We start from the raw sequence: 11,373 nt of genomic DNA, 5'->3' as shown, positions 1-11,373 counted from the left end.
CCCAGCTCTGAAAGTATTCTGGCTTCACTTGGCATTTCTAATAGGCGTCAGTTGGTCAAAATCGCTTTGGCGGTTACAGCGCCAAAAAGGAAGAAGAGGAAGAGAATAGATCTATAACCTTATCAGTCACACAGTGTTATAATCCCGACGAAATCCTTGACGGTGGTACCGGGAGGGGAACGGTACATGACGGTAGGAATTTTAGTTTGGGTTAAAGTCTCACACGGAAGGGGTTAGGCTTTCGATGCTTCCTCCTCGTAAAATAAACATGCTCAGTAAAAAGTTAACAATTTAAATCGACGAATAGTTTTATATCAACTTTTGTGAACTTCTGTTTATTTGTTTTTTTGTACAACATATTTACCTTTATTGGTTACAATAATTCTAAGCTATAATAAAAAATTTTTTAGTACATAAGTAAGTTATTGGTTTTGAATTTTTTATTTTGTATGGGCCCCCGCCCCGCCCCCCCCCTAAATTTCGTTCTGGCTACGCCCATGCATGTATGCCAGCTTTTATTATTCATTTGAACATCTTTTGTTTTTTCGTCGTATTTCTTTGTTGGATTTAATAAACATAGTGGCCCCTGATGATGCTGGAAATTTCAGCGAAACGTTGGGCAACGAAGGTGGAATAAGTGTTTTATTTGCACCATTAAATAATAGATCACACCAGCCTTTAAGGTAGTATTTTTTTTTTGAACAGGCAAGCAAAAAGTCGAACATTTCGGCATGTTTTTACTTTAAAAATTTTAAAATAGCTGAGCAAAATTTCATATTATAGCTACTCGCTGTGTTTATTTTATTAAACTTGTTTTTGTAACAGTCAAACTTTTATCTTTTGTGCTAAGAGAGGAACGATCGACTTTTTTTTACATCTTACTTAAAAGAGATCCCACCAGACCCCATTATTCCATTATAGCTATATAAAAAATGCCAAAAATTAGTATTTTGGCATCTTAAAGTCAAAATATCTCAAAAACTAGAGCCAATCTAATGTTTCTAATTTCAGATTCTGATTCTACGAAAAAAATCCTATAAGAATCACAGTTCACTTTCCGTGCCGCAAAAATTTTTTGAAATTTTGTTGGCCTGTGTAATAAATCTCGACTTAAAAGAGATATAACATAAATTATTATTAACTTTCCCTTGTCATTTTATAAGAAATCGATTTTTTTTTTATTTTTTATAAAGTATCAGAATTTCAGGTAGCACCGAGAAAAAATATCACCTAAAGATCGTGTGCTGTTAATACTGTACTTCACAAACAAAACAAAAACGTGGGAAAACAATTTAAAATTTTCATAAGAATGCACATGGGCAATTTCCAAACAAAGTGATGTTTTGTAGTCCCCTCGTTTTAAATTGTTTTATGGTGGTAAAAACAAAAAAACAAAAACAGCTTGATATCTACGATCTAACAAACCACCAAGAATTTTTTTTTTATTATTGTTAGCCGGTTAGTTTGCTTTAGCTGCCTTTTAGGCGTGTGGATTATGCCCAAAAAATTTCGAGAGGTGTTCGGGTGAAAGTAACCGGTTGAGACCAATTGTAGTTGTTAGCTTGCACAGAAATGCATTTACAGTCAATTTTAACCAATTTTCTACTGATGCCTTCATGTCGAAAAGCGAAATTTTAACTTGAACTCGCTATATCTCAGAAGTTTTATTATCGATTGATTTGAAATTTTTACACACTAAACTAGATACTATTCTAAAGAAACTGAGCTTAACTGCAGTTCTCAAAACTTATCAAAAACAAAATGGCGGATTTTTAAACAAATTATGGAGACAGTTTTTTCAAATGCAGAAGTTGTATTATAAAGTTTGAATTTTTGTTGTTGCTTTAATGCAGCATTATGGACAAATATCTAAGGAAGGTTTTAGGTTTAAATACCAAGTAGTTTCAAAGTTATAACAATATTATGATGACGGCCACAGGCGGGCGCTCCCCCTAAATGACAAATATATTCACATAGCAATTGTGCAAGTAATTTTGGATGTAATATTAACTAAAATGTTGAAATTCATAAATTTATCAGTGTTATAGGACTTATACAAGCTCTTTATTATAAACTTAACTTACATATATATCTACCTAACTACATACAGTGGTGGAATAAATGATATAAACTTTTTATTTTGACCAGTTTTGGCTATATTACTTTTGTTTATTCGATGTTTAATATTTTTTTATAAAAGACTAGTGCATTATATAACACGCGTAACATAAATCTACATTTCACACTTTCTACAAAAATTATAAAAAATCAAAAAATTTTACCAAAATCTCTCAAATATCTCAAACTTTTAATCAGATCTTTTTGAAAAAATGTTTAGTATGCAGTTTTGTAGGCCATTAAATTTTAGTAGAATAAAGTGCAAATTTTAAGACGCTAGAAAATCGCGTTAATTTTTAATATATTTTTTTTGCTGACTCTGCTAAGCATTTTCTTCCGTATAAAAAGAAATTTTGAGTATGGTCGAGCATAGTACTTTATATGGAGGAAAATGCACAACATCGCTAAGCTTTGAATCCAGTGATTTTAGGGGTTTAATCCCTCCCCCCTGTGGGAGGGAAATCTACATAAAAATTTACCATCATTTAGTTTAAGATGATAATGGTAAAAAATATTTCGAGATCTCAACAATTTTTATTGGGTTTGAGGCCGTTTCTAATGGTGACCCAGTGACCGCGGTGAAGAAGTCTGGTGAAGAGATGTGATGATAGTAGTTATAAATTCTACCTATGGGTAAATTATTATTCTTTTCCACAACATTTTTTCATTAGAAAGGGCCTCAAGCTCAATCAAAATTTTTGAGTATAATTGTTAAAAGGCCATAAATAACAAAAACAAATTTCAAGATAGCCGCAAAACTTTTTATTGTAATAGCTTAATGGTGACAACATTGTTTTCCTTGAAATTAGGGGAACGAATGGTATTATGGATTAAGCGGCTAATGGGTACCACCTATTTAAAAAAAAAAGCGAGAGTCATTTAAAATAGCGATTGAAGCACAAATGAATCCTGTGAATGGAAACCAATTAATATATAAAAATATTGCAGTCAAATATTGTCTTATATATATACATATATGATATTATAGTATGCATTGGATTTTCACCCCTTTCGGTGAAAGTATTGCGGGCACTTTATGAAACTTACGTTTTATGTCTAGTCCTGTATTTGCACATTACACGTTTTTGTTCTAAAAATCTATTTTTTAGATTTTGAATGCTTATTATTTATTTTTTTACACGTATAAAACTAAAAAATTACACTACCGAGTATTGTGGCTTATTTGTATTTTCGCTATTTTAACTATTGGTGCTAATAATTTTGTCATATTTTATTATTTTTATAGTCTTCTGGAAGCATGAGAAAGATATATATTTGTACAAGAATTCAATGTACAGTTGTTGTACCACAATAACCAATGTAAATGGCACTTCTTTTTGAAGCCTATAATAAACGTTAAACAATTTTATTCAACTTGGTTCTAATTTTTTCTAAAATAAAATAAAAACAAATAAAAGTAAAGAACAAATGACTAAGTGACCATCAAGCCAAGGTGCAGGAATGGTATTTTCAGAGATAGAAGTCGAGAGTTCTGGCTTTAATTTAAGCCAGGAAGGTTCTATCACCATTTATTTTTTTGCCTTTTTCGACATGAAGGCGTCAGTAAAAACTTGGTTAAAATTAACTGTAAATGTATTTCTGTGTATGCTATCAATTACAATTGGTCTCAACCGGTTACTTTGACCCGAAGACTTTTTTCATTTCTAGAGCACTAGGATAATCCGCACGCCTATTTATACGGGTCGTTTTCGGACGACTGGAAAATTGACTACCCAAAGCATTTACATTTTATGGTTGAATTTGTCATTTACACTGGGTCGTTTTTGGTCGTTCAACTAAGACGATACTTTCTTTGATATGCTGTATTTACTATAATATTTAATAATATAACAAAATAATTACCAATGTCTAGTAATTGCTAATGAAGTTTAAATGATTTATTTGTTTTTTATATTTTCGTGAAATAAGCTTCTTAGAAAAAAATTAGAAAAACTTCAACTGATTTTGCACCTAAAATGGTTTTTAAGGTTTTTATTTTAGTAACTCATTAGTAACAAGTCCTTAAACATTTTTTTTTTTAATTAAACTGTTTAATAAAATGCTGTGTGACAGTATGGAAATATACCCTGCATTGAAAAATTATCAATTGTTAAAACTAACCAACTTATAGTTAGCTTTTTGGCGAGATTTCGATTAATACCTCACTTTTAATTAGCTATGACAAAACCAACTTAAAGTGAATTGTAAAGTCGTGCAGGAGTCATGCAGACGCAATCGGGAGTTGGTTTTCTTTACAAGTTTCTATTAAATATCCTCATACAAAAATTACTTTCAATACACTTTTTTTCTGAACTTCGCAGATTCTTTTTCATATTCAGGACAAATAAAAGGAAGATCGAAATTTTATACTATCATTTTGAAGTTATGTCTGACGGTGTTCGAATATGGGGCCACCCAGAGCAGAATATGTAAACAAATATGAAATGTAATAAAATAAAGTAAATAAAAAAGTAAAAAAACAAAAAAATATTTTGTTTTTCTTATTGATATTTTATGTCCAAAAGTAGTTAGTTACAAGTTAGTTGACATATAATGCAGAGGTATCCAGGTCTGACTTTTTTGCGGCCATCGCCCCACAAAAGTAGTTAGCTTTTTTCGAACAAAATACACAGTTAATAGTTAGCACTAGTGTTCGCGTAAACAAACTAAAGTTAGGTATAAGCTAACGTCACTCCCTGCAGGGTATAGACGTCTCAAGTAGCACACTGGTGTATAACTTGGTGTAAGTTTGTGAATTTTGGTACAATTAATCAGATTTTTACCAAAATTTACACCAGAGCTACTTGAGGTACTTACTTATATGGTGCAATGATAAATTCAATTAAAACACATCAAATAATTTTTTGTTAATAGCATAAAAGAAATTTCATAATCTGCACAGATTTTAACGGAAGTATACCATTACAGAGGATGAATTTATCAATCTTAAAAAAACTGCCATATACATTTTGTTTTGGTTCGGTTACTTTTGCCATTTTTCGCTGCATACAGGTGGTATCGGTTGAGCAAAACAAATATTACAGCAACAAATTATATGCACAATAAGGAATGCCGTTGGGATCTAAATAGATCCGATTGGATACTTATTTTTTCCGCTCATTATAAATGTGGATACTTTTTTAAATAGGCCAAAAATGTATATTTTCTATAAAATTTTTCATTAAAGATGGTAGAAAACATTATGTTTTCTGAATGTATTAAAAATCCCTACTAAAGTGTGAAATTAAAGCATTTTTTTTGTGAACGAAGCAATGAACATATGAAGAGATCTCACCAAAATAGGTATGTGCAATTTTTTTAATTAGTTTTAATTAGCTAAAATGGATGCTTTAAACAAGATCATAATATACATATATAAAGTAAATACATACTTATTCTGGAACAATCTCTTTACATTTTCATTTGTTAATTTAAAAGAAAAAAGATCTCAATGTAGTTTAAAATACAATGTTTAAATGTGATTTATTAAAGGAATTGTATATGAATTCTACTGAAAAGACTTTATATACACTCTAAAAAATGTTTGTTTAAATTTGCGCATATTAAGAGAGGTAACCAGTTTCCTCTTTTAAAAAAATTAAACACATTCCTTTTTACTTTTACATACCAAATTTGTCGCGTAGCGTAAAATTACACACAAAGTGTCTAAAATAGAGTAAATATGAGCCCCTAATGTTTATTATTATTACGAATTGTATTTTTAGTTTCAAATTTTTTAAAGATCTCATGTTGAAAATCAAGTCTTGAACATCTTATGCGTATATTTATACAGATTCTGGTTGAAAAATATACACTTTTCAGTAGTAGTTTTACATGCACTTTTTAGAGTGTACAGATACAAATGTAACATATTAATTACTATTTATTATACTTTAGGCCGTTTTCTGAAGTAACCTCTAATTTTTAAGCCCACTTTATATTTAAAGGTTGGATTAAAAATAAAGCCGTGTCTAAAGCTAGGCATTTCTATTATCGGTTTTGACGTATGTATGTTTCTTGGTTCTAAACCAATTTAAAACCGATAATAAAAGGTTTTACTTTAGACACAATACTATATTGTAATGCAACCTTTAAATAAGTGAGTGAGTTGTGAGTGAGTTAAGTGAGCTTTAAAGTTACAGGTTACTTGAGAAAACGGCCCTTACTTTGCAAAATACAGGGTAGCCCAAATAATACCTATCAATGTTAAACACGTATAACTTCTTTATTTTTTAATATTATTGTTATTTTCTTTCTGCATGTTATAGTTAAACTCTTGGAATATCATAATGGATACTTACTACAAGACCACCAACAACGACTACAATACGCTATTCGTTTTACACAATTAGCCACACAAATTGATTTTTTAGGTAATGTTCTGATGTCGGATGAAGCGTATTTCCAAGCAAAACTGTAGATTGTGGGGCTCTGAAAGACCAAGGGCAACACACCAGCACTAGTTACACCCATCCAGATGCACTGTTTGGTGCGGTGATATGGCCGAAAAAGTTATCGGCCCATATTTCTTCCAAAATGAATTTCTGGGGCTTCTTACAGAATAATAATTACTTTTTGCGACCAACGGCAGAGCAGCATCCTAATTTGTGGTTCCAATAAGATGGAGTGACTGCGCACACTGCTAGGCACTTATGCACAAAAAATGTAACGTATAAATTAAAATTATAAATGTTTGATTATAGGAAAAATAAAAATATATATGGGCATATGTTTTATTTATGATTCTATTCGTAATCTCTTAATAAATCGATAAATATAAGTGTAATTGATTTTCATCAAGTGCTTCGAAAGTTAGACGAGGAATAAACATTTACTAGCTCGCTGAAATAGAAAACAAAAGAATTAACTGGGTTCAAACTACGCTGTGCTAATTTTAAATGTTGAGCAACGATTTTGAAAGTTGAACTCACTTAATTGGGACGTTCTAAATTCAATCCGTTTTACCAGATTGGCTCCGGTTTCCGAGATAACGGTGCTTGAAAATTTCAATAAATTTTAACTATTTTATAAATAACTACTGCCTCAGTTTTGAAGTTATTTTTACTAAAATTGTGTAAATTAAAATTATCGAAATAGGTTCACTTTAACATTACAGATTACTCAGATATGTGTTTTTGCGCTATAACCCTAAATTCATATCTGAATAATAAATTGTATGCGTGCTATATGTATGGTGACCATATTTATGCGAGCCGAATACGGGACAAACAATAATTTTGCAAATTTTTTCTATAAAAGCTAACAGATCTTAATACCTTCTTAAATGATCTTAGATGTATGTATTAGCCCGGAAACAGGATTCTTATAGTAACACCACAGATTTGTAGGATATCTTTTCTCGAGATGTTTACTCCAAACAATTTTTTACAAAAGCTTTGACTTACCGTTAATTTTTGGCAAGCTTTTTTCGACGGTGCTACGTATTTTCGGTCAAGCCGTTTAGGAGGAGTTCGACCACTAACACCGTAACACGAGATTTTCACCCGTATGCTGTAATCCGAAAGTTTGTAGCTACGAATTCGTAGCTCCGTTCCGAAAATTCGAAAATTGGTATGCTGTAACTATCAACGGCGTTGCCAACTAAAATAGTGAAATTCGAAGATCTTAATCAGCTGCTTTGACAGAAACAAATCAAAATAGCAAGTGAAAATTAGTTCAATCATTATTTGAAAATACTTTTCCTTAGTTAAGTAGAATACAAGGGATTCAGTGGCCGGTACACTTTTGTCCCAGGAGGAAGAACAGCTAACAGTTGCATTAATATACAAAGGAGATTGCTAGGAGACTGTTCTGATATTGTGCCGCTTTAATTCTTGAAATGCTTTCCTAAAGTTCCACCACATCCTCTTAAGCTCCTTTTACAAAGTCTCGACCAATGTCCGGCCTTTCGCTCATGCATTCCACCAGTTTTTCGTATTGCGAGCGATTTATTGTGATCTTCGATCCGTTAATTTTGTAAACATTTAACAATAAGTTTTTTTCTATTCACACTTCAACTAACATACATATTTTTGCGTTTACACACTTTATTTTATTGATATTTTAAAACAATTTGTTTCGCTCCGACACGAGTTGCTCTTCGTACAAAATTTCCGACAAATACATAAAAATGACAGCTACGTCGGATTCAGGCATACCAACATCATGATTCAATAATTAAAGGTTTTCTCATTATTGACATTAGAGTTTTGACACTCCCTTAGCTCCCTTACAAACGCTTTGCACACCCACACGAACCCACATATAGTGCCTTGCTAAGGGAGCCGATTTTGTCAAGAGGGAGCGAGAACCTTTTATTATTGAATCATGTACCAACATTACGAATTTCAAAGATGGCCTACGAATTTCGAAATTACGATACGACAACGCGGATTTCAGCATACCAATTTTAGGATTCGTAGCAAAATCGAATCTATGACGGATTACAGCATAGGGGTGTTTTATATATGAGATAAGTATAGATATGCATATCAAGCGAAACGTATTCTAATACCTGTACAACGATGCTAATTTTGTAAAAAATAACACCTTCGGTGCTTATTGGCCTAACTTAATAAATATGCGACGGTAATCAGTAAAACATAATTATAATTGCTGTCCGTTAGCAATGATCGGGATCCGGATAAAAAATTTGCACGCAAATGCAATAACGATATGATCCTGATAGAGATCTGATTCAATTGATGATCCGCTGTGCTTGTTTTTTTTTAACTCCCTTTTATTAGGTCAGCATGTAACTATGTAATATTTATGCGCCTGAAAGATGCAGCGATTTCTGTTCTCAAGTTACATACCTGATGACAGTACGAATGGAAATTATAATGGCGAGGTTTTGGTTTTTTAAAATATAATTTTTTTTGTTTACTGATAATTTGCTGCACGGTTTGGTAGCACTGACAAATGAATGTATACACAAACAGATATTCTGCCATTTGTTTCTCTTAACAAGAGACCCAGAATAATAATTATTTCATGGTGGAGTTTTAAAAATGTCATCAAAATTTTCGTAAGAATTATAAAAGTCTTTAAATAATAATTATGTGTTTTAGGAAATTTTTTTTAAGTCATCGATAACTATTATTTTAAGACTTATATAATAAAAGTCTTTTCGTAATAATTATCAACGAGATATATATTTTTAAGTCTTCAAAGACTTTTAGTTTTAGACTTATATTATGAAAGTCTATTCATAATAATTATGAGAGCGAAAAAATTCTTTAAGTCTCAAAAGACGGGGCCTGTTCAGGACCATTTCGGAATTAGTTTGTGGTCACTTCGGGATTACTTCGGGGCTAGTTGGGGGCCAGTTGGGGACAACTATTCCCGAACTGGTCGCCAACTAGCCTCGAACTGGCCCCACCTAATACCGAAATGGTCCTGAACAAGCCCCGTCTTTTAAGACTTAAAAAATTGTTTCGCACTCATAATTATTATGAAAAGACTTTTATAATATAAGTCTCAAGACTTAAAAATAGTCTTTGAAGATTTAAAAATATTATATTAAGCGAAACGAAAATTTACCACAAAGAGCAACAATCTAACAATTAAGTTAAAAAACACAACGATAACGATATTTCAGACACATCTTTGATGAACAACTATTTTTGCTTTCCGTTCTCTGTGGCTTTGGCACAGAAGTTGATTAGTTCCTGCCGGCGATGAAGTCCTTTCAACCACGAAAAGCATTATTCGCAAGAACTATTCACAAAAATTGTGTTTTTGTTACACTGTACGGCAAAATCAACTATTTTTCTGGGTATTGGACCAAACCAATTTTTGTTAAGAGCTTGAGTCATAGGTAAAACAGTGACTTCTCCGTTTTTCGAAGTTGACCTCCGAAATCGAGATATGGACCTTCGAAGTTCGAAATAGGACCTTTGGTAAAAAATTATATTTAATTATTGCATGTAAATAACTAAAAACCTAAAAATATAGACGTAGTCCTCCTTTTCTCTTATTTAAATTGTATATAACTTTTTTGTGCAAATTTATATTACAGGTGTTATAAGAGGTCAAAGTTCAGGTCTTCGAAAATTTATATTCCTTATATTGCAAACAATTTTGAACTGATTTTTAAAAAATTGATATCGTTAAGGTGATTAAACCCCCTTTCTTCCGATATGCATATTTGTATACTGCGCATATAAAAATTTTAGAAAAAACATATTTAAATGAAAAAATATTTTAAACAAAAAAATGATTAACAAATTTTTAAACAATTTGTATTGTTGTAAAGACAATTAAATCCCCTTTCTTCTGATATGCATATTTGTATACTGCGTATATGAACAATTGAGAAAAAACACATTTAAAGGAAAAAATACCTTTTTTAATAAAAAAAAAATTTAAAAAAAATTTATTAGCCGACTTTTAAAAGGTTGGTATCGTTATAAAGGCGATTAAACCCCCATTCTTTTGATATGCATATTTGTATACCTCGTATATAAGAATTTAAAAAAAACATTTAAAGGAAAAAATACCTTTTTTTATATCGCTATAAAGGCGATTAAGCCCCTTTCTTCTGAAATGCATGTTTGTATACTTCGTATATAAAAATTTGAGAAAACCCACATTTAAAGGAAAAAATAACTTTTTTTATAAAAAAAAAAATATTTTAAACAAGAAAATTACCAACCGATTTTTTAACAATTGATACCGTTGTGAAGGCGATTAAACCCCCTTCCTTCTGATAGGCATATTTGTATACTTCGTATTTGAAAATTTGAAAAAAAAAACACTTAAAAGGAAAAAATACCAATTTTTTCTTATAAAAAATATTTTAAACAAAAAAATTACTAGTTAGTAATACAGTTGAATACTTTATTTAAATAAAACAGAAAATTACCTTTCATTTTCATATATAACCTGTTATGTGAAAAATCAAAAACCATGGTGTTTTTATATTTTTATATTCCTTAGACTTCTGTTACATATACTTTTGCTTTATTTTTAACAGGGCTGTGTGTGAACAAGAACGAATTAATGCTTAAAACACTAATAATTATTCGTTTTATTTAAATACGGTATTCAATTGTATTACTAATTAGTAATTTTTCTGTACATTTTTTTAAAAGAAAAAATTGGTATTTTTTTTCCTTTTAAGTGTTCTTTCTCAAATTTGTATATACGAAGTATACAAACATCGCCTTAACAACGATGCCAATGTTTTTTAAATCGGTGAGTAATTTTTTTGCTTAAATTTTTTTTTTATAAAAAAAAGTTATTTTTTCCTCT

General features: G+C 30.8%; 1 protein-coding gene across 12 annotated transcripts in view; it reads left to right on the top strand.

Moving 5' to 3' along the window:
- The window catches only part of Syt7 (Synaptotagmin 7), a 432,298-nt gene extending 425,459 nt beyond the window's left edge, over positions 1-6,839 (top strand). For all 12 annotated transcript variants that reach the window (XM_017636960.1, XM_017636913.1, XM_017636938.1 and 9 more), the window contains one exon: positions 6,387-6,839. In XM_017636960.1, the coding sequence (XP_017492449.1) occupies positions 6,387-6,538 (152 nt within the window). In that variant the 3' untranslated portion in view covers positions 6,539-6,839. The remainder of the gene's footprint in view (positions 1-6,386) is intronic.
- Positions 6,840-11,373: the final 4,534 nt, after the last annotated feature.

Source organism: Rhagoletis zephyria, unplaced genomic scaffold (assembly GCF_001687245.7).
Source record: "Rhagoletis zephyria isolate East Lansing unplaced genomic scaffold, Rhagoletis_zephyria_1.1 Rzeph_scaffold_00127, whole genome shotgun sequence".
NCBI classification, from domain to species: domain Eukaryota; kingdom Metazoa; phylum Arthropoda; class Insecta; order Diptera; family Tephritidae; genus Rhagoletis; species Rhagoletis zephyria.
Note: the sequence above shows the minus strand (reverse complement) of the source record. Positions and strands in the feature narration are given on the sequence as shown.